The sequence below is a fragment of the Dermochelys coriacea genome, chromosome 3 (assembly GCF_009764565.3).
Source record: "Dermochelys coriacea isolate rDerCor1 chromosome 3, rDerCor1.pri.v4, whole genome shotgun sequence".
Classification (NCBI taxonomy): Eukaryota; Metazoa; Chordata; order Testudines; family Dermochelyidae; genus Dermochelys; species Dermochelys coriacea.
Window position 1 is genome coordinate 121,506,442 of NC_050070.1, and position 23,817 is coordinate 121,530,258.

Genomic DNA, 23,817 nt, shown 5'->3' on the forward strand with positions numbered 1-23,817 from the left:
TCATTTTCCTTCCATTAGGGGATGATAACCTAGCACTATTTTTCTTTACAGGTGCAAGAGACAGGCTGGTGTGCATACATACAACTGATACTGTCCTAGCAGTAGAAGAGTTATCAGTGTAGACAGTTATCAGTATCGTTTTGACTACCTAGGATTGGTGATGGTTTATTATTTGTGCAGTTAGGAAAATAAACATGCTAAGCAGTGCTCACCTGGGGTTTTCTGTTGAGCTGTTTCATGTGGTATGTAGCTGCTTTGACATTTTTTGCCAAACTTAAGCAATCACTTAGATTCCTAATTACATTTCTAACCATTAAGATGCAAAGACGACTTTACAAACATGAGCAGTTACAGGGTCCTCTGAGTATACAGAGACAAACTGGGGAGGGGCTAGCTTTTGTCCATCTCAATGTAGAACTTAATGGCAACTATTTCTTTCACATTAGCTGGATATTTCTAAAATAAAGTACATTGAGATTATATTACTACCATCTCATCAAATGCCTTCTGGTCCCTACGGGTCAGGAAAAATACACAGTTTTAACTGCCTCAGCCCAGTGTCATCTATAGCATGTAGAGAGAAGCCTGGTAGCATGCTTGAGGGTTCTGGGCTTTGATCTGTTTTTGGTTACTGTGACAGACATTACTCAGCTACTGGGCTAGACTACATTCTGATTAGATACTGCTGATTGGACTAAGCTGGTCTAGGCCTCAGTCAAGATTACTAAAGACCTCCCAGGATGGACTGTTAAAGCAACCAAGTGTCAAACCCTAAATTGATCAGAAGTTCAAGGGCAAACTCCAGGCATACTAATAGCCTTAAATAGTCAGATAAACCAGCCTAACCTAGGTGGCAAGACAGTCCTTGGAGAGTATCTGTGTGATAGATGGCCCTTGAGAAACAGCAATATTCCAGGTTCTTCTAGTCCGCAAGGAACAGTCGCTTTACCTCATATCAATTGCACCTTAAAGCTCACACCAAGGACAATGCTTGAATACAATTTTATTGCAGAGGAAAAAGGAAACTAGATTTACAAGGTTAAAGCAAGCTAATACAGGCCAGGTCTATGAACAGACTTACATAGATGACTACATTGCTCAGTGTTGTGAAAACTCCATATTCCTGTGTGATACAGTCATACTGACCTAACCCCTGATGTAGACAGTGATCTGTGGTAGTGGGAGGGTTTCCGTTGACATAGCTACTGGCTTGTGCAGAGGTGGATTAACTCCACTGATAGCAGAAGCTCTCCCATCAGCAGAGCACTATCTCCACTGAAGCACTATAGTGGCGCTGCTGCAGTTTAGGTGCAGAGCTGCCTGTAGATACATGAATGAATGAATCAAGTGTTTTTGTTTTATAAAAAGGTAATAGAACAAGCTTATTATAGATGCCTCTATTTGTCCTTTAAAGCTAACCTAAGCTGCTGGGATTCTCTTGCTTGGGCCTAGGAAACTTCATTCCCCTGTCCAAGATCCCAGCAACATAGAAAGCTTGGGTTATGCATTTAAAAAAACAGCAGTTAGCATGGCAGCTGATCTGGGCTAAGAGGCTGTTTATTTGGGGAGTAGACATTAGGGCTCAGGCTCAAGCCTGGGGCCTAACACCCTGTGGGATGGGAGGGTCCTAGAGCTTGGACTACACTACAATTAAACCCCTGGGCTTGAGTGCAGCATAGACATACCTTAAGTTCCTTTTGTTTGGGGTTCTTATTCCCCCTACCACATGTGCTCAGCTGGTAACTCAGGAGGCCATGTCCATGACTCATCTTCACAGAGGCAATCAGTATACTAATATCTCTTTAAGCCATTTGTTGCATTATTCCTCAATCTAGATCTAGGGAGGGGGGCCTAACAATTTCTGTAGAAGAGCTGCTCTTCCCCCTACTGATTTCCCCTCTCCTCTGCAGTGACTAATACTGTCAGTCAAAGGCTCACATTGTACCTGCTTAATTATATTACAATATGGAATATAGACTTTACAAGTAAGGCTAATATGCAGCAGCTCAAGCATCTGAGAGGCTATGTATTTAGTCCAAATGCTTAAAATTCTATCAATATTAGGCCACAAATGAACCAGACATTCCAGCTATGTATCTCACAGTTCAGTTGAGATGAGGGCACTGTAGCCAAGATGAGCTCAGGATCTTAGACAAAGTAGGGGAGGTAATTGTTTGTTGGTCCAGCTTGGGTTAATGGAAGAGACAAGCTTTTGAGCTCACAGAGCTCTTCACCACTATAATTCAATGTTTAACTCAGGCATAGGCTTTTTGGCTCAAGGGCCAGAGTTGCAAATCAGAGTTGCAAAACAGCATGGAGGGCTGGGTTGGGGAGGCACAGGTTTCCCTAACAGCCTAGCCCTTGCCCCCCTCAGAGCCCTCAATCCAGCCAACTCCCCCATTCCTTGTCCCCTGACTGCCCCCTCCTGGGACCCCTGCCCCAATCCCCTAACCCTTATCCACACCCCAGACTGCACCAACCCCTATCCACACCTCTGCCCCATGACAGGCCCCCAGGACTCCCACACCTATCCAACCTCCCCATCTCTACTGCCCCCCCATCCAACCACCCCTTTCCCTGCCCCCCAGGATCCCCTGCCCCTTATCCAACCGTGCCGCTCAGAGCGGCAGAACTGGCTTATTAGAAAGCCAGAGAGGTGGGCAGGTGCAAGTTGCATTGCCTAACAGAAGCAGCAGGTCAGAGTGCTCCTGCCCAACAGCATGGCTGTGGGGGAGGGGCCAGCAGCTAGCCTCCCCTGCCAGGAGCTTAGAGGTTGGGTAGGATGGTCCCAGGGGCCAAATGTTGCCTGCAGGCTAGTTTGCCCACCTCAGGTTTAACTAGTCAACCAACACTTACCCCTGTATATTTGCACAGATATTGAGACTTGTTGGGGACAGTATACTGTACCAAAAAAACATCAGCAGCACTTAGAGAAAGTGAAAATTATGGCTGTCCCTCACACCAATCTGCAAAAGCAATAGAGGCAAAAAAGAGCAAAATCATTGCACTAGCAGGTGGCTTTATAGCTGTCTTCAGCCTCCTGTTTTGAAGGATACTAACCAAGCAGAAAATTCAGCAGTTTCAATCTTCTTTACACACTGCACAGTTGGTTTAGGGCCTGACCCTGCAAACACTTAACCATGTAAATAATTTTGCAGCAGGTCATTATGATGTTGAAACCAGTACAGGCCTGCATATTTCTGGGTGTGCTGTGGAAGTTGCTTTTATAGATATGTAGGTCATTTTTTAGATGTGAACACTTATTTATAATACATCATTGCATAATGCAAAAATGAAGACTCAATACAGATGCCCCATGACGTTGGAGGACGAGTGATAACCAGAGCACATTTCTGCAAGTGAACTAATGGTTAAACACATCTATGGATTACTATTTTAGAAGGCAAGATTAACATCTTGACAAATAGTATAGGTAAGGATATACATTTTTGGTTTGTGTCCAGTTTTTCCACTGGGAAATAGAAGTTTCACTCACACCCTCTTCTCCCGCCCCCCAGGTCCCACAAACATTCAGAAGGAAAGCAGCACTCCCCTTTATTTTTTTTAAGCTTGCTGACTTTGAAAACCTCTACCTTAACTATAAGAGTTGTAGAGAGAACCAGAGAAACTATAATTCCACTTATCTGCAAAATTCTAGTTATCCAAATCCCTGTGTCCCCCATATAACCCAATATTAGTTAATAGTTAAATTTAACCCAAGTTTCAGATGTCTGCTAGGCCATTTGGATGAGACAGGACTGGACTATATTAGATGCCTCAGATCATCTTGATCCCTCCTGTTTAAACACAGATGGTGCAAAAGAGGGTCACAAAATTACTGAATTACTATATAGAAGAAGTGCATTTTTGGGACCAGTGTTCAATGCAGCAGAGATAAGATCAGAATTTTTTTAGACTGTGCCTTTGCTCACTTAAGTCTTTACCATGGTGGCATTTCAAGAGTATTGTCTCAAATAAGATTTTTGCAATTCTGCATACACTTCAGTGTAGGCAGATTGTCTATATCAGAGATTAAGTATGACATCTTGAAAACAAGTAGTTATTGAAGGGAATAACTTTTCATTCTCTTCAACTTCCCCTACCAAAAAACACAACACAGTTGAATTCAATAGAAGAGTCACACAGTTATGAACTTCAATAATTTAATACTAACCAAAAGTACAAAGTGTGAAAATTCTTATTTAAATTAGTTTCAGAGAATAAAGCTAAAGAAACCTTTACATTGCAGCAGGTTTCAGGGTTTTTTTTGTTTTGTTTTGTTTTTTATTAGCACCTTGAGAAGCCCTTAAAATGTTAAGACAGCCTAGTAACACTGGTGCAATAAAGATCAAATATATAGTCCTTGTAACAGCATGACTAGTGTTTTCACATTTCTACATTTGAAAGAACTACATAAAAAAGTACATTAAAAACAAAAGAATTTAATGTGAACAGATTATGAAATGGAAGTGCTGAAGAAAAGAATCAGTAGAAGGCTGAGCAGTTCCAAGGCAATTATATTGCAAGTCCAAAGACACTGATAATACAGTACATAGTCTTATTCTCCCATCTCACAGTGCAGTTTCCTACAGCAGAAGAGAAAGTATTTAAAATCAAGAAGTTATGCATGCTTCCCCATATCATGATCAGATATCTATATTAAAAATAGAATTTGAAAGCTTCACCTTTTAATCAAGAAAGAGTGAAGCTGTCTCAGTAGTTAAGATGTGCATTTTTAAAAAAGAAATTAGCTGCTAACTTCACATGTATCAAAATAAATTTATAAACCTCCTACTTTGGAGACTTTTGCCCCGCCTTTCCCTCAAAGGAAGTTTAATCCGTACCACATTGCTCCAAAATAGTAGTTTAAGATTAAGTGTCAGTCTTATCTGAGATAAGGCAACAGAATCTTGAAAATAAAAGCAAGTTCTAGTATGAGAATATTTATGAAAAGTTGCTATTTTTAAGAAAAAAAATTAAGTCGCTGCTGTACCATCACAGGTGTTATCCCAGAAACAAGAGCTTGCTGTGTGAAGACCAGCACCATTTTTTTGCATAATCACACAGGTCACTGTTAACACACAAAGGAAGCTTCCATTAGAGAACCAAATTGACTATCATCATCATCATCAACACAGCTTACATCAGTGCCTAATTTCAGCATTAAACTAGCATTTGTGTTATCAGTCCCCCTGTCTATGAACTCAAATTCACTACATACAATATCCACATGAATGCAATTTACTGTAAAAACATCTTAGCAAAAAGATGCAGACCCTTGCACATCAAATAGTACAACAGAATAAATACAAAAGCACTAAAAAACAATGTAAGAAAAAACTAAGGTGCTAACACGGACACTTCAAAGGTGTCCCAAAAAATCAGCCCTGGCCATCATCTACATAAAACCCCCAAACGGCTCAAGACTGACGAAGATCTTTGGGTCAGGGAAAGGCTTTCCCCTCCATTTGTACAGCACCTAGCACAATGGGGTCATGGTCCAGGACTGGGATTTATAAGCACTATGGTAATACGAATAAACAAGTCTATAACCTGTAATAGGAAGGATGGTCTTGTGGTTAAGGCAGTCAAATGTGACAAGAGATGGGGATTCTTTCCCCAGTTCTGCCACATACTTCCTGTGGAATGCTGGGCAAGTCACTTAATCTCTGTCTCACTCCTCCCAGCCCCCTTCCTGAAAGGGGAACAATATTCCTACCTCTTCTTGAGGCAAAGGCAGCAAAATCAACAGCATACAAGATACCAGTGCCAGACTATTTAATCTTCCACAGACTGACACTGATTTTATAGTTTGACTGTATATTCATAGTTTATAGCTAAAATATAATGTATTGTTACTAGCTTAGGAGACAAGTTTTTATGAAAAGTTTTGCATTCATCTTTAAATAAATCTCACCAATAGCAATGCTTACATTTCAGTCTTCTGGTATAGTCAATAAAGCCAATATAGCAGCACAAACTTACCAATATACTTGAAAGGTTTCCCCAACTTTGTAAGTTGACTTAAAGTTTGTTCTACCACACTTGTAGTCCACTGGTTCACTTTGCTGTGTTGATAGGCATTGCCACCTATTGCACTTTCTATAGCCTAAAAGTGAAAAACATAGAAATATATCTGTTGCCACTATCCAGCTTAGACCTCTAATTTTAACTAAGTGCTTCATGTTTTTAAACACATTGGACATTCAGTTTATGGAGAACCTCAAGTTTAACTAGCACTGAAGATGCCAGAGTCTGTAGCAGTGGTATGCATTAGAAATACTTTTACCACATACCTACTATTTAAGAACCAAGCACTCCAAATGATTTGCTCTTTGTTAGCATGGTGATGTCAACGATTTTACCTTAGCCTTTGATTTTAATTTGGATTCCTGCTTTTCCTCAAACCCCTACTGCAGAATCCCAAATACACATTATGAACTACAAGTGTTACTTGCATTTGCAACAGAACTAGAGTGACTGGAAACATTTGGAGTCACAAGCATAGATATTGACAAATACATGTTTGGTACTGCTGTATGACTGTGCAGAGAGCTGGGTCTGAAAGTAGAATTTCAACTGTTTGTGCTTAAACTTTGAAGTAGTCTTGATAAGAATTTTTTTTTTTTTTAATCCTGTTACTTCTAGCTATTGGTGTAGTAAAATAAGACATATCCCATGGCTGAAGATTATTTAAGAAAGCAAGTATGAAGAAATTCCACTACTTATGGGTACTGATTCTCACTTGTACCCAATGGTGTACATTTTCAAAGTAAGGAGGCACACTTTTTATGGCTGAATAGGAAATGGGTATTTTTAGATCACGTACTTTTCTTACGGAAACTTTATAGTTTGCTTCCTTAAAAAAATAAAATCAAAGAACTAAATCACTTAGTGTGTAGGAAAAAAATGTACAGTATATGAAAGGGGCCTTCCAAATTCGTAAGACGTTAAATGGGCACAATTCATTTACAGTAACTCCACTTAAGACTACATTAATCTGTAACTGTTTTGTTGTACAGTAACCAAATAAACTCTCCAATGTGTCATAATCCCATCTACTTACCATTTCATTGAATTTCTACAACAGGAAAGGTGGTTGCCACAAACAAACGCCTCTGAAGATTTGTAGACAAATGCAAGTTTCTTAGCAACTTGCAACTACAGGACATTTATCTCAAATACAGTTTAAAGTGTCTAAATCAAATATATAGCTCATACATTATCTTTGAGGAAAAAATCCTGAAGGGTGAGACATTTATAAGTGAAATTTCTGTTTGTGCAGAGGGCCTCTGCAAAGCTCTTTACGCTAAGAGTTTTAAATGGAGTTTAGGCCCTTCTGCATAAATTTCACTTATTTATATAATTTCCATCATCTAGGAATTAATATGAAGAAAGGAACGTTCACACTAGAAGAGGAACATACTCTAAATATCAAATATATTTTAAGTTCATAACAATACTTAAATAGATTTTTCAAACAGACTACTAACTGGTATCAGTCTTAATAGAAAACTGAATAACCTATGTAATATCTATTTCTAATACTGATCAATGTATTGGGTGGAAGACTTTTTTGTACACAAAGAAACTATTGAGAGAAAACACCACAAATATAGGGCATACAAGGTTACATTTTCACATGACAAGAAAACATTTGGTAACTTCTTACCTCTTTAACGATGTTACTCACTTCATCAATAACAAAAGAAGTCTACAGAAAAATTCAGAGGTAAAATTTTAAATAAATGAATACTTTTAAATGTTTCAGAGCCAGTTTGTAGTTGCGAGTACAAGTTTCACTAGTGGAAATTTAGCTTGTAAGAGTACATTTTTTAGGATAATTTAGACGGATAGTCTGTCAGACAAATCAACTTCCTTGTTTACATTTAATTAGGCTTCTCACTGGATTAAATCAATACTTTGCCTATTCATTGCTAATAAAATATTTCTTATCACTTGGATTAGCATTAAGTAAGATTTTAGCTGACATTTCATTTTACAATAAAATTCAGCATATTAGTTCTATTTTGAGTAGTTCCATTCTTTTTGGAGGACAGTGGCATGAAACTAACTATGCTTATACAATGCAAGAATCAAGACTTTCAACAAGCCAGGAAAGGCAGTTATGATTTCTTGAGTAACAGAACTCAGTCCTTGAGTACATATACTCAAATCTAAGACTACAATTGACAGACACAAAGGTTAAAAGCAGACAGCACAGATGCAACCTTACAGAGAAGGGGACATGTCCATCCCCACTCCACCTTTACTATTCTGTTGAAGTTCCCTTCCATGTAGGTAGCTGTCTCCCCACAACTTTTTTTTTTTTTTTTTTTTTTAAAAAACATGTTTGCAGTTCTGCTTGGAAGTCCAGGTTGTTTGTATTGTGGTAGTATCAAGGCTCCTATTAGGGCACAAGTAATGCTAGACTCTGTATACACATGAAATAACCTCTGCTCCAAACAGCTTACAATCTGATGCGACTACTGATGGAGAAAACGGAAAAATTGGAATGAAGATACTTAGGGTAATAGTAAAATGACAGCTTGGTAAAACTGAAGTTTTGCCTGAGAAAGAACATCAAGATCAAGCTTGCTGAGTGGGTGCAGAACAGGAAAGTGACACGGTCAAACTGGCTGTGTGTTTATATATGCAAGTATAACTGGATAATGTGTTTCTCTGTGATACAGTTCCATTTTAAGTGTCTTTATTCCTTACTTGTTACAGTATTAAAGTGTTTTATTCCACCTGACCCTTGCAAAATATCTTTAGAGACCAAAGAGCCTGTAGTCAACCCTTGACCTGAAATTATGTTTTATGAATGAAGTAATATGGACCAGTTCCTCTGTCCTGAATAATTAATAAAACGGGGGGGGGGGAGAAAAGGGGGAAATGGTGGCAATGTAATCTTCATTAAAAAAATAAGAAAGCCAGCTTTCTGGTTGACGAATTCTGTTAACAATGTGGTGTCCCAACAGAAAACTGCTAAATGTGTACCTTTGTGTATGTGTAATGAAACTAAGTTACTTCTGCTGTAGAACCCATAATTTTGACCTTCTTGACTGGTGCATTTAGATTCTCAGTCTTATTAACTCTTTCTATTGGACTTCCTTGGGCATTTGAATAAAGAAAAGGTTCTAGAATATTTAAACAAACATGACTATTATGTTACAGTCTCATTTCCTGATATCGGAGGCTTATAAAATTATATGTTTCTCCCATATGAAATGGTAAAGGGGAAGACAATTGATAACCTGTGTGTACTAATCTTCACAGAATCAGTACTTTTTAAAAAACAAGTCTTGGTAACAAATACAAACAAAGTTTACTGAACTGGTAGTCCCTTGGATAGCGCTAATGTGTTCAATGATTCTTTGGTTATTCAGGTATGGTAGTCACAAGTTATAATACAGGTTTCAGAGTAACAGCCATGTTAGTCTGTATCCACAAAAACAGGAGTATTTCTGGCACCTTAGAGACTAATTAATTTATTAGAGCATAAGCTTTCGTGAGCTTCAGCTCACTTCATCGGATGCCTAGAATGGAACATATAGTAAGATTTTATTTATATACACATGCAGGCAGAAAACAAAACAAAACAACCTTTTGTAGCAATAATCAAGATGGCCCATTTAGACAGTTGACAAGGTGGTGTGAGGATACTTAGCTTAAGGAAATAGATTCAATATGTGTAATGACCCAGCCACTCCCAGTCTCTATTCAAACCCAAGTTAATGGTATCTAGTTTGCATATCAATTCAAGCTCAGCAGTTTCTAGGTGGAGTCTGTTTTTGAAGCTTTTCTGTTGCAAAATTGCCACCCTTAAATCTTTTACTGAGTGGCCACAGAGGTTGAAGTGTTCACCTACTGGTTTTTGAATGTCATGATTCCTGATGTCAGATTTGTGTCCATTTATTCTTTTGCATAGAGACTGTCCGGTTTGACCAATGTACATGGCAGAGGGGCATTGCTGGCACATATCACATTGGTAGATGTGCAGGTGAACGAGCCCTTGATGGCATGGCTAATGTGATTAGGTCCTATGATGGTGTCACTTGAATAAATATGTGGACAGAGCTGGCATCGGGCTTTGTTGCAAGGATAGGTTCCTGGGTTAGTGTTCTTGTTGTGTGGTTGCTGGTGAGCATTTGCTTCAGGTTGGGGGGGGGGCTGTCTGTAAGCGAGGACTGGTCTGTCTCCCAAGATCTGTGAGAGTAAGGGATCATTTTTCAGGATAGGTTGTAAGTTTTTGATGATGTGCTGGAGAGGTTTTAGTTAGGGGCCGAAGGTGATGGCTAGTGGCGTTCTGTTATTTTCTTTGTTGAGCCTGTCCTGTAGTAGGTGACTTCTGGGTACTCTTCTGGCTCTGTCAATCTGTTTCTTCACTTCAGCAGGTGGGTATTGTAGTTGTAGGAATGCTCGATAGAGATCTTGTGGGTGTTCGTCTCCGAGGGATTGGAGCAAATGCAGTTGTATCTTAGAGCTTGGCTGTAGACAATGGATCATGTGGCATGCCCTGGATGGAAGCTGGAGGCATGTAGGCAAGTATAGCGGTCAGTAGGTTTCCAGTATAGGGTGGTGTTTATGTGACCATCACTTATTAACACAATAATGTTCAGAAAATGGACTGCTTGTGTGGATTGGTCTAGGCTGAGGTTGATGGCGGGATGGAAATTGTTGAAATCATGGTGGAATTACCACACAACAAAAACCACTAACCCAGGAACCTATCCTTGCAACAAAGCCTGATGCCAACTCTGTTCACATATTTATTCAAGTGACACCATCGTAGGACCTAATCACATTAGCCATGCCATCAGGGGCTCATTCACCTGAAATGAAAGAAAACGTCTGTGTGTGCTGCAAAATTGAGGCACAGTTACGAGGTTTATCTGGCTTAATTCAGCATGCCCTTGCTTTTGTGCTCAAGCTTCTATGCTATGTGACATTTCTGTGCACTTAATTTTAATGCCATCATGAAGTTCATACAATGACAGGAGTCTATTGTTCAGTAGTTCTGTCAGGAAAATGTCTATTATGATATTTCTCCATCATAGCCTATAAAAAAGTGTTGAAAGAGAAACTTTCAGGATAGAAGAAAATAAGATGGGCATAGAAGAAGGCTGAAAGATAAAGGGGTACCCAAGATACAGAGACACAAAAGAGACCTAGGGACAAGGTGTGGGACTATTGCTTAGTGAGCTATTTCAATGACCATTAACGTACAAAGAGTTAAAGCTTGAATTCTAAGTTAAGACTTGGATCAATCAAGCTTCATTCCCTGGGTTTGTGAGGTTATCAAAACCCCACAGCGGACATGCAGTTCTGGGAGACGTTATTCCTTGGTGACAGGTTGATGAAGGGGGTTTTAGGCCACGAACGCTTATGCCCAAATAAATGTGTTAGTCTCCAAGGTGCCACAAGGACTCCGAGTTATTGGTCCTTGGGTGCGTGGTACTCATTAATCAAATGGCCCCCTGCTCCTGCAAGTCACCGGCAGCAGCAGCAGCAGCAGCAGCACCGCGCTGCCACATGGAGAACACAAAGGCTCGGCTCCCCTCCCCCCGCCTGGGATTCACAAGCACGGAGGAGGGGGGCACTGGGCGTTACTCCCCAGGACTGCAGGCCCCCCCCGCCCCGCCCCGCCCCGCCACGCGCAATGCACGAGCCAAGGGAAGCCCGTTTGGAGCTCGGGCACGCTCCGGCCGTTGGGGATTCCGGGAACGCGCGAGGCTCCCCCTGCCCCCGGACGCTTAAGCTCGCCCCCTCTCCCGGAGCAGCCCAGGAGAGCGGAGGGTGGGTCTCCTAGCAACACCCCCCCCCCCCCCCAACACCGTGTGTGTCGGGGGAGGGCGGCAGCGATGCGAACAGGGAATCCCTGCGCCCCTAGAAGGCTCCTCGCCAGGATCGCTGCCCGAGCTGTTACCTCCTCCCCCGACTGGAATTCGTCCATCTTTCCTCCGCCTCGGACCGCAGCCGCTCACGCCGCCAGCCTGTAGCAAACGCCCCGGCCCCGCCCCCCTGATAACCCCTCCGCCAACAGCTGGCTGCTCGCGCCGCGCCTGCGCACCCACTGACGTCCCAGCCGCTCCAACCGCGGCTGCGCAATGCTCTCAGTTACCTCACACGCCTCTGCGGCTCGGAGCTGTGCTTATAGTGCGCCTGCGCATTCAACCTCATTCTGTTCTCCGGCGCCTCCTTCCGACGTCCTCGAGCGGCTCATTTGGCGCCGGCGCATCCGACGCCTCCACCCCCCTCCCAGTTTGCAGCTCGTCCTGTGCCTGCGTAATCGACCCTGCTCTTTTCGGCGCCTTTCCCCAGCTATAGCAACAGGCAGGGCGGTGCATTCTGGGGTACGCTGGTGCCCGGAAAGGCGCCGTTTCCTCCCTGCCCCGCCCCCACAGCCTAATCTCGTGACAGCCGTCAGTCAGCGCTTGGCCCCGCCCAACGCCTCCCACGTGACACGGTGGGGGGGAGCTGTCGGTTTCCACGGTAACCCGGCCCCGCTCCTGAGTTACCCATAGGCCCGGCAGCGAGTGGGCCCCGCTGGGCTGGGTCCGCCAAGGCGTGGCACGGGCCTCGCTGCCCGCTCCTGGGACCCGTTGGCCATGTGCCCAGGCTGGGCCCGCCCCGCCCCGCCCGGCAGCTGGCGCAGCCCCCGCGGAGGGTGATGCGTGACCCGCAGGACTCTGCATTGCCCGGGCCCCGGCTGCAGGTGTGGGGCCGTGATGCGCGGCCTGGCCTGGGAGAAACTCTCACTCCACGTATCTCCGCCGGAGCGGTGCCACGGAGGGGCCAGCTTTTTAGAGATGTGGTCGCCCTCTCTAGTGTGCTCGGCGGTGGGGGGCTCCTCAGCCGGCAAGCCGGAGCCCGGAGCCCGGTTCTGTGACTGCTACCCTGGTCCGGAGCAGGGAATAGTAACAGACGGGTGGTAACTTTGCCTTAATGGAAAGTTTTTTTTAAAAAATCCAGTGGGCACTGCTGGCAAGGTTGGTCTTAGTGAGATGTGTTCGGAGTTCTCCCTGTTGTGACTTATCCCCAAACACATCTGTGCTGATTGTTCTCTGGTTTACACCCCATGCAACTTGGCCCTTTGAGTCTGGCCTCAAATCCTGCCAGGGATGCCCAGGTAGCTTTTCCCCCAGAGGTGTTGTGAGTTTTTATGTTGATAAAGCACATCAGAGACTTTGGATGGAAGATGCTGAGATATGATGGAATCATAACAGATCCAGAGATGTCAACTCTTGTGATTTCATCTCAAGTCTCCCACATGAGAATCTCGGCATTCATTTAAAAAAAAAAGGGGTGGGGGAATGTGTCTGGTCTTCCTGGCTGTTGAGGAAAGCTTGAAAACATGACCTGAGTGGATCTTACAGGCTCAAAAACCAAAAGACAAAAAGAATCCAAAATTTGTCTTAAAAATCATGAGATTAAAAATAACAATCTCATTATTTTGGGGGACCCAACTCATTTTTTAACGTTTAAGGTTGGATGGCAAGACTGCCAATAAGGCTTTACTCCGGTGACATTCTTATTGGAGGCCCAGATCCTGCAAATAGTTCCTCATGGGCTTATCTTTATGCACAAGAGCAGTTCTTGTTACCTAAGTGAGACTACTGACATGCTTAACGTTAAGCACAAGCTGTTTGAACCTATTGGGTTAGTAGAGTTATGCAATTAAAGAGTCACAGGAGCTGCTTCATTTTGCCATGTGGATGGCAACGCTTTATAGACTCTGTACTGATATATGCCACTTCTCAAGAGATCTAAGAAATAAAAAGAACCTTGTTGTCCTATTTTATATATTGTCTTTGACCCAGAAATAACTGCTCCTTTAAACTAGAGATGAGCTTGACCTGGAAAAAGAGGCTCAATACCCCCTCCCAGAATCTGAAGAAGTTTGGATGCAGATACTCTGCCTATCTCTGTAACTGGTTGGACTGGAATCCCCAATCCAGACATCCATGAATTTTGGATTTACATCTGATTCCAGACTCATTCTTGGTGAGGTAGGTTCATTTCTACTTTTCAGAGGTGTTCATTCAGGAAAGTTCATATTGTCTATCTATCTGTCATGCTTTGTGATCTGCAGCTGACTGGAAAGGAAACCAGGCTATCTTGTTTCCAGTAAAGGGCCTGCTCGCTTTACCAATGTTTTTCAGTCTCTCTGGGGAGGTTTGAGGTTTGCAATTTTTGTAAATCTATTGTTCAGAAAGCAAAATCATTCGGAAGTCTAAGAAAGCAATGCCACTACGCTTCCTGTGGGTGGCTTGGGGACCGTAAGCACATTTTGATTAATACAGCATTGCATTTTCACACGGTGGAACCTCTTTTTAAAATTTTAAAGAAGCTAATAACTTCCGTTTGATCACTAGTCTCTGCTTTGCTCCCAGGAACAGCAGTGTTTTAGAGCCTGTGACAGCAGTAGCAAACATCCCCTGAGCCAGGTCCCTGTTGGCTGCCACAGGATCACACTCTACAGATGTTTTACTCCAATTTTGGCCCTTGCAGGAAGGAAAAGAGTGGGGAGAAAATCAATTTTTTTCAGTAAAGAAGAAGTGAACTCCTCAATATCCAACAGTTCACTTCCACATCTCTTTCTTCTGTGGCAGCTGAGAAGGTAAGGCATATTTTCAATCTGTTTTATCTAACACAGCAAGGAGAAATGGATTTTTTGCTTAAACAATGTTGCTTAGTTTTTAAAGGATTTGTGGAGCTGGAACTTGAACTGGAAATGATTTGTTGTAAAGTAATCTCTTTTACTGGGTAAACTTGGGTAGGATGATATTAATACTACAAGAGACAAGTGCAAGCAAAATATTTTCTTTTACAACACAAAAGACATTGTTATGGGAAAACATTCTATATCTACATGAACATTAAATGTTGCAATCTGATAGCGCAAATTTTTTTTCATAATTCTGCTTGTCAAGTGAGTTCTAATTAATTAATTTGATTGGTATTTGTATGAGAGGCAACTGCCATCAAGTTAATTAGCATTTGTGATTTGCATTTTTTTTTTCCAGGAAATAGCATTACTCTGAGTTTCTATTATAGATATGCCACGTCTCTCTTTTAAATTAATGGATCTAATAGTCAAATTATCTCAAATCAGGACCTGATTTTCACAAATGATTTTGTATGTATTTGATTCAGTGTCACTACCAAAACCAAAAAATAAATGTGGCTATAGGAATTGGAAATGTTATTCATAGATCTCACAATGAAAATATCTGAGTAATTTAAAATTAAACAAAAATGTTCATACACAATCATATACTATTATCCCATATATCACCACAATATTTAGGTGTTGTTTATTATAAATAATAATAAAGATGATAATAAAATACTTTGCCTTTCATCTGAGGATTTTAATTTAGAAAGACCCAAATTTTTACTCCCTATTGAGCTTGTCTGAGTTCAGACTGGTGACCTATGAGCAAAAAGATCTCTGATTTATTAGCAGTGCCTGGAGGCATCCAGCCCCCAAACAAGTACTATTTAAGAGAGAGTCTTTATATATGTTACACGCAAACAAGCAACCTTAAGAGAAGTGTAAAGCTGCAAAGTCAAATACTGAAAGATTAAGAAATGGCAGAAGTAAAGTTACTCATGCAAACTTAATCCTGCCCACTTGTATGTATACATTATGCTATAACTTGTAATTATGTGAGTATATATTATATTTTCCTGAATGGCTGGTCATCGGCAAAGGTTTACTCAGAACTTCCAGATCCACATTGCAGTCTCTTGGGTTAATGGAGTAATGTAGCAGAACTAAGTTGTTATCTTTTAGGTGGACCAGTCCATAGACAGGAACATGATATGCCCTTTGCCATTGACAAAATGGCAACTATATGTGGTAGAGCAGTGAAATATTGGGAATCAGTATTTCTGGCTCTGTTCCTGACTTTGTGATCAGAATGTGGTTTAGTTGTTAGAGCGATGGCTATGGACCGCATAGCCAAGTTCATAGGGCATATGTGTTCCAAAAAGCATTCTGTAGAAGCGGATGAGACCTAGCTTTATCATATTGTAGACATTTGGACCTCCTGGATTCTGGGCTGCTCTAACTTGTGACAGCTTCCCTACTGCTACCAATGTGCTGCTCTCCAGCTCAAAATTGCCAGAGCTCAGAGTGTGTCAGAGATTCCACAATCTGAACCCAGCACTGGATGCTGCAAAGGAGAAAGGCATAAAGCTGTGTACATTGGCCCTGTATCATTTCCTCACACAAGTTTAGGAATGCCCCTGGAAAGTCCCCCTGGCCTCAAAATTAACAAATCAAACAAACAAAATCATAACCCTATCTTAATTGAAGTTCCCTAAAAAGGGAGAGGAACCATGAAATTTATTAGGAACCTTGCTATTGATTTTACACAGAAGGTGCTCAAGCATTATAATGATGAGGGCAGATTAAAACTCTAAACTAGCTAGATGGATTTTCCCAGCAGGCATGTAATGAAGGAAGGTATCTGAAGTTTTTGTAAGATTTTTTTTTCCTGTGACTCCTGAGGAACAGTTGTTGTTAAAAATATCATTTCTTGATTTCTCCTAAGAATCGGTCTGATGCAGGTAACTTCAGTGATTCAAAAGCTCTTCTCTACTGTTACAAAAGTAATCACCTGTTCCATCCAATTTAACCACATCTGCAAAATCTGGTGATTGTGAGGCATAAAGCTTTGCCCTCATAAGGGCACTTTGTTTACCCTCTAAACTCCCTAACTGTGATTCTAAACTAGCTTAGAACGTTTATAGAAAATCAGGTACGTAACCCTTCTTACAGGTGGAGTCAGAAGTCACAAGGCTGGGTGCAATATCTAGGGCAACGGTTCTCAAACTGTGGGTCAGGACCCCAAAGTGGGTCACAACCTCATTTTAATGGGGTTGCCAGGGCTGGTGTTAGACTTGCTGAGGCCTGGGGCTTCAGCTTTGGGCCCTCAGGCCCAGGGTGGCAGGACTTGGGCAGGCTCAGGCTTCGATCCTTCCTCCTGGGGTTGTGTATTAACTTTTGTTGTCAGAAGGGGGTCACGGTGCAACGAAGTTTGAGAACTGCTGATCTAGGGGTTCCTTTTTAATAATACAACACAAAACTTGCTCAAGTCCCCACCCAATAACCTGGGAAAAGTACAAACCACCTCTTGGGCACCTCTACGAGGCAATACTTCCCTTCTGAGAAGCACAGAGTCTCTGTGTAGATAAGAAACTTTTAATAGAAAGGGGGAAAGTAACCCAGCATTATCTTGGGAAAATGGCACAAGCAGGATTCATAAGCATAAGACTATGAGCAAAACACCCATCCCAGAGTACATTGGGTAGTGTCTTCTGTCTCCTGTTCTTAAGTCCATCAACAAAATTCCTTTAATGTCCCCCTCCCTCCGTCACACTCCACTCACAGTTGTTGTCCTTGGTCAGTGGAGCCCCAGCGTTCAGAAGTGATTTTGCATGAGTTCACCTTCCACCTTTGGGGGGAGAAGACAGCTTTCTTGTTCCCACAGCCACTTGCTCGCTGCTCCACCACACCCTCTGAGATGTCTTGAGGTCCCACCACTTAACACAGCTTTCAGTGATTTCAGCTGCTGGTAGGGGAGCTTCACTGCTAGTGTAGGCTCGGCAGTTTCTTTCGTCAGAGACACTGTCCCATAGCAGATTTAATGCTCAGACCTGGTTATCCGTGATTTCAGCTCTGTTGATGCACAATAAAAGACTCTTGTAATGAGGTTAGCTGGGGCTTGTCTCTCTCTGAGGTGGTGGGGACCGCCACCACCTCACTAAGTTTGGGAAGAGGTCTAGCAAGGAATTAGTTCGGCCACGGGACTCTTCCTCCACGGCCTTTGTGAGGGCAGAAACAACACGGTTAGTTGTTAGCCCAGGCCTTAGGTCAGAGTGGGGCAAGGGTGAGTCAGATGATCAGGCCCTCAGGCAGGGACTGAGCAACAACAATGAGCCCAGGCCCTGGGTCCGAAGGCCTGGGAGAGAATGGGGACTGCCACCCACGAGTTGGGTGACAGGGGGGATGTAGGCCCTCCCACTCTACTACTTCCCAGCCCAGGGCCCTAGCAGTAGCAGAAGACCCACTACTGCGTCAGTGGGGATCCTGGCCGCAACACACTGACGTGGGTTCTGGCTGTGCTACAGCCAAACTAAGGTCAGTTGCCCCCGGCCTACTTCCGGACTCCCCCTCTTGAGGTACATGGGTCAGGGTGGTGTCCTCAGGGGGGACCAACACCATGGGTTCCTCAGGATCCCTGGTGCAGGGCAGGCTCGGCCACTCCTCTGGGTAGTTGTCCTGGGGCAGGCTCAGAAACTCCTCTGGATAGCTGGCCTGGGCAGGCCCAACCAGCCCTTGGATTTGCCGCAGGTCGCTGGGGTTTCTCATCTGGGAGGTAGGCTGGAGGCGTCTGGTTTCCCCAGCGGCTGCTCTCTCAGTGAGTTCTGGGGTCAGGCCTTTATACTTCCTGTGCCACACCTGACCCTCTGGGGGGCAGGCTCAGAGCTCCCGGGCTCTGTCCACTCTCGTGTCTGGAGGGGCTCATCTCTCTCTGGGGTGGTGGGGACCCAAACCGCCTCACTGCAACTCTCAATTGAGTCTTAATTAGCTCTGTCAGTACACAGTGGAGGGGGGCGGGTCAAGTGATGTCTAGGACCCTTAGGCCAGTGGTTTTTAAAGTGCAGGTTGCGACCCAGTACTGGGTCATGGAATGTAAGGCACTGGGTCGCGGTGGCTCTGGTCAGCACTGCTGACGGGACTTTTAACAGCCCAGTCAGCAGTGCTGCCTGGCTAAGGCAGGCTAGTCCCTACCTGTTCTGACACCGCACTGCAGAAGTGGCCAGCAGCAAGTCTGGCTCCTAGGTGTGGGGGGGCCCATGGGGCTCCACACGCTGCCTCCACCCCGAGTACTGGCACCGCACTCCCACTGGCTGGGAACTGGCCAATGGGAGCTGGCGGGGGGAGAGGGGACGGTGCCTGTGGGCGACAGCCATGCGGAGCCGCTTGCGCGCCTCCGCCTAGGAGCTGGACCTGCTGCTGGCCACTTCTGGAGTGCAGTGCAGTCTGTGGTGCCAGGACAGGCCGGAAGCCTGCCTTAGCACCCCAACTGCACTGCTGACCAGGAGAAGCTCGAGATAAGCCCGCACTCCAACCCCGTGCCCCAATCTCCTGCCCCAGCCCTGAACCAGCTCCCCAAACCTGGATCCCCTTCCTGCACCCCAAACCCTTCATCCCCGGCCCCACCCCAGAGCCTTAACCCCCTGCCCCAGCCCAGAGCCCCCTCGCACACCCTGAACCCCTCATTCCCGGGTCCACCCTCCAGCCCTCACCTCAACCCTCTGCCCCAGCCCTAAGCCCTTCCCACACCCCAAACTCCTCATCCCCAGCTCTGTTGGGTCACGGGCATCAACAATTTTTCTCAGCTGGATCACCAGAATTTTTTTTGAAAACCACTGCCTTAGGCAACACCCACATCACCAGGTACAAACACCTATCCCCACCCTCTCTCAACTCCATTGGGTTTTGACACCCCTGAAGTTCAGTTGAGGTGAGTCTCTCAATTAGAGTATGCCAAGCACAGTTCTGCTGCCCTTGATTCACACAACAGGTATGACAACCCCTTATTATCCCTGCTCCCCAATAAAAAAGTGACTTGTGATCCAACACAAGCCAGAAGTGATCATTTGGGCAAACATCCCCATCATGCTGCACAGCTAGACCGAGTGGGTGTGTCCATGCAAACAAGATTGGCTTCTGAAGTCCTATTCCCCTGCTGATCACCAGATGTCAGGGGAGAGTTCATTCAGACCCTGCTTACACATAATTGAACAACAACAAACCAAGAAAATTGCCAGAGCAACAAAGATTGCCTGACTCTGTCGTTTCACGAGTAGGGAAAAATAGTCATAAGTATAACACAATACAGATTTTATAAAAGTTTAAAAAATGTGTATATTTAGTCTTAGAAAAAAGAAGACTGAGGAACCTGATAACAGTCTTCAAATATGTTAAGTGCTGTTCTAAAGAGGTGATCAATTATTCTGCATGTCTGTTGAATGTAGGACAAGAAGTAATGGGCTTAATCAGCGGCAAGGGTAATTTAGGTTAGATATTAAGAAAAACTTTTCAACTATACATATACACTGGAAGAGGCTACCAAGAGAGGTTGTGGAATCTTCATCACAGGAGGTTTTTAAGCACAGATTAGACAAACATCTGTCAGGGATGGTCAAGGTGTTCATAGTACTGTCTCAATACAGTGGAATGGACTATATAAATTCTTGAAGTCCTACATTTTTATGATTCAAGGCAACCTCCATCCAAGCTGTGTAAAGCTATTGGCTGTGTTGTGGCTTTTAAGCCACAGTCTGTATTTGTGGGGTGGAGTTGCATAACAGTGGGAGTCACCAGAGGCATTTTGGCTCACTGGGCTAGGTGCAACAGGCACTCCCTCTGTGCTAATTCAGCTTGGCCATGCATCCCTAGCCCTGATCCCTTTTGGGAAATCTGGTGCTCCCACTGTACTAGACTTTCTAGAACCTCTCAGAATGCAAGAACTGGGACTGTGGCTGACACCTGCATAGGGGCATGGGGAGGGAAATGAATCTGGGCCCTTTCTTCTCCGTTTGACCCCCAATCAGACCTAATCATAGATTGGTTCTGTATGTTTTAAATGTTGCCAGATGTTATAATTTATATCTCAGGAGATCAGAACTGAATGTACAATTGCCCTTTTTTTAAAATTTTTACTGTGCACACAATTTGAATAGCAGCAGCAAATCCATTGTTCTGAATGGTGGTATTCTAAGTACTCATTTTGGGCCATCTCCGAATGTCTTTATTCAAGTGTTTGCTGAGGCCTAGATCCACAAAGGTATCTAGCTCCCAACTTGCATGGAAATCAGTGGAAAAATTAGAAGCCTAAATACCTCTGAGGATCTGGGCCTCAGTCTTTATTCAGGCTAAACTCCCATGTACTTAAATGGGAATTTAGCCAGAATTTGGCCAATTATTATTTTATATTTGTACAAATACAAATCCTTGAAAATATAACTATTTGTGTACAAATAAACTATTCTGTGAATCTCTAAGAGGATTCTCTATACTCCCCATTATCAGCTTGTTATGTACTGTTCAGAAATAGCTGCTGTCAAAAAGCTGTTTCACAAAATGGGCCAAAAATCTTTCATTCTGTGTGTGGCATTTTGTAGACCTGGGGGAAAACCATTTTGTTTTTATGAATATGGAGGGGCTGGGAAATAACATAAGTATTTGTTTATTTATTTGTTAACTGTAGGTGTTGCTCTTATTAGCCGTGTATTAATAATAACCCTTTTAGATGGGTTTTGCTTGGTCCCACTGCTAATCACTTCTGTGGAATTTGCTAGTCTCCAAATGACATGCCTCAGAATTTTTGCCTTCAGATTTATTGAGGACCTTTTAACAATATAGCTTTTCAAATCAATCCTAGAGAAATAGAAGGCACTGCTCACAGATTCTCTGGGGCCTGATTCTGTATGGTGCCTCCTGACTTCAGTGGGAGTTGAGGCCTCTCAGCACCACTTAAGAGGGACTCAGTACCTGGCAGGATCAGACTCCAAAAGAGCAGAGCCTTAAAGAAATGACTGTAGTGAAAGATCAACTTGAGCAGTGGTTGTACATGTCTTTGAAAATGGCCTATGTTGTGAGAATTCATAAATGCTGTGGCTTTCAATGTGTTTTAGTAACTTCCTCTGAAAATGCAATTGGTGAGGAAATAAAATACGATTATTCATATCTTTGCCTTCTCTGTTTCCACCGGAAATTCATGTTATATCTTTTTTTCTTTAACAGTTTTCTATGTGAAAATCTGTCAGTTCTTTGTCATCAAAGGATTTTATCAAAAGAATGCAAAAGGAGGAGCATATACAAAGCTACTGTCTGGATATATTTCAGGTTTCAGAGTAGCAGCCGTGTTAGTCTGTATTCACAAAAAGAAAAGGAGTACTTGTGGCACCTTAGAGACTAACAAATTTATTAGAGCATAAGCTTTCGTGAGCTACAGCTCACTTCATCGGATGCATTTGGTGGAAAAAACAGAGGGGAGATTGATATACACACACAGAGAACATGAAACAATGGGTTTATCATACACACTGTAAGGAGAGTGATCACTTAAGATAAGCCATCACCAGCAGCAGGGGGGGGAAAGGAGGAAAACCTTTCATGGTGACAAGCATGGCCCCACAGTATGCCAACATTTTTATGGCTGACTTAGAACAACGCTTCCTCAGCTCTCGTCTCCTAATGCCCCTACTCTATTTGCGCTACATTGATGACATCATCATCATCTGGACCCATGGAAAAGAAGCCCTTGAGGAATTGCACCATGATTTCAACAATTTCCATCCCACCATCAACCTCAGCCTGGACCAGTCCACACAAGAGATCCGCTTCCTGGACACTACGGTGCTAATAAGCGATGGTCACATAAACACCACCCTATATCAGAAACCTACTGACCGCTATTCCTACCTACATGCCTCTAGCTTTCATCCAGCTCATACCACACGATCCATTGTCTACAGCCAAGCTCTACTTTATAACTGCATTTGCTCCAACCCCTCAGACAGAGACAAACACCTACAAGATCTCTATCATGCATTCCTACAACTACAATACCCACCTGCTGAAGTGAAGAAACAGATTGACAGAGCCAGAAGAGTACCCAGAAGTCACCTACTACAGGACAGGCCCAACAAAGAAAATAACAGAACGCCACTAGCCATCACCTTCAGCCCCCAACTAAAACCTCTCCAACGCATCATCAAGGATCTACAACCTATCCTGAAGGACGACCCATCACTCTCACAGATCTTGGGAGACAGGCCAGTCCTTGCTTACAGACAGCCCCCCAATCTGAAGCAAATACTCACCAGCAACCACACACCACACAACAGAACCACCAACCCAGGAACCTATCCTTGCAACAAAGCCCGTTGCCAACTCTGTCCACATATCTATTCAGGAGACACCATCATAGGGCCTAATCACATCAGCCACACTATCAGAGGCTTGTTCACCTGCGCATCTACCAATGTGATATATGCCGTCATGTGCCAGCAATGCCCCTCTGCCATGTACATTGGCCAAACTGGACAGTCTCTACGTAAAAGAATGAATGGACACAAATCAGACGTCAAGAATTATAACATTGGAAAACCAGTTGGAGAACACTTCAATCTCTCTGGTCACTCGATTACAGACCTAAGAGTGGCTATACTTCAACAAAAAAGCTTCAAAAACAGACTCCAACGAGAGACTGCTGAATTGGAATTAATTTGCAAACCGGATACAATTAACTTAGGTTTGAATAGAGATTGGGAATGGATGAGTCATTACACAAAGTAAAACTATTTCCCCATGTTATTTCTCCCCCCCACCCCACCCCCTACCGTTCCTTAGATATTCTTGTTAACTGCTGGAAATAGCCTACCTTGCTTGTCACCATGAAAGGTTTTCCTCCTTCCCCCCGCCCCCCCCCGCTGCTGGTGATGGCTTATCTTAAGTGATCACTCTCCTTACAGTGTGTATGATAAACCCATTGTTTCATGTTCTCTGTGTGTGTATATAAGTCTCCCCTCTGTTTTTTCCACCAAATGCATCCGATGAAGTGAGCTGTAGCTCACGAAAGCTTATGCTCTAATAAATTTCTTAGTCTCTAAGATGCCACAAGTACTCCTTTTCTGTCTGGATATAAAAAGCAGCATCTCCTCCTGCCGTCTTTTGCAAAATTAAGTGGATAAAGTTGAGCTAGCCTGAAAGCATGGGTGGTGCATGAA

General features: G+C 43.5%; 2 protein-coding genes across 9 annotated transcripts in view; one reads left to right on the plus strand and one right to left on the minus strand.

The window, feature by feature from the left end:
• Positions 1–4,149: 4,149 nt before the first annotated feature.
• DYNLT1 (dynein light chain Tctex-type 1) lies at positions 4,150–12,055 on the minus strand. 2 transcript variants are annotated; one of them, XM_038396736.2, is made up of 5 exons: positions 11,930–12,055; positions 7,673–7,714; positions 5,986–6,109; positions 4,994–5,071; positions 4,150–4,586 (listed from the first exon to the last, which is right to left on the minus strand). In XM_038396736.2, exons 1-5 carry the CDS (start codon positions 11,954–11,956, stop codon positions 4,516–4,518), a joined length of 342 nt encoding a protein of 113 aa, XP_038252664.1. In that variant the 5' UTR covers positions 11,957–12,055; the 3' UTR covers positions 4,150–4,515. The 2 variants fall into 2 exon arrangements, with proteins under 2 accessions (XP_038252664.1, XP_043368195.1); XM_043512260.1 differs by lacking the exon at positions 7,673–7,714 and having other exon boundaries at positions 11,930–12,019.
• Positions 12,056–12,187: 132 nt separating this feature from the next.
• Positions 12,188–23,817, plus strand: part of SYTL3 (synaptotagmin like 3) — a 76,626-nt gene continuing 64,996 nt past the window's right edge. For 2 of the 7 annotated variants that reach the window (XR_006280450.1, XM_043512256.1), the window contains exons 1-2: positions 13,595–14,007; positions 14,397–14,623. The gene's annotated coding sequence lies outside the window, so the exon portion shown is untranslated. Of the gene's footprint in view, positions 14,013–14,162; positions 14,624–23,817 lie in introns of those variants that run through there. The other 5 variants (XM_043512254.1, XM_043512257.1, XM_043512255.1 and 2 more) reach the window with 5 other exon arrangements.

Coding starts and splice junctions, on each gene's coding strand:
- DYNLT1 (XM_038396736.2), bottom strand. CDS start 11,956: ATGGACGAATTCCAGTCGGGGGAGGAG. Junction 7,715..11,929: donor AATTCCAGTCGGGGGAGGAG/GTAACAGCTCGG, acceptor ATTTTTCTGTAG/ACTTCTTTTGTTATTGATGA. Junction 4,587..4,993: donor CTGGGATAACACCTGTGATG/GTACAGCAGCGA, acceptor CTTCTGCTGTAG/GAAACTGCACTGTGAGATGG.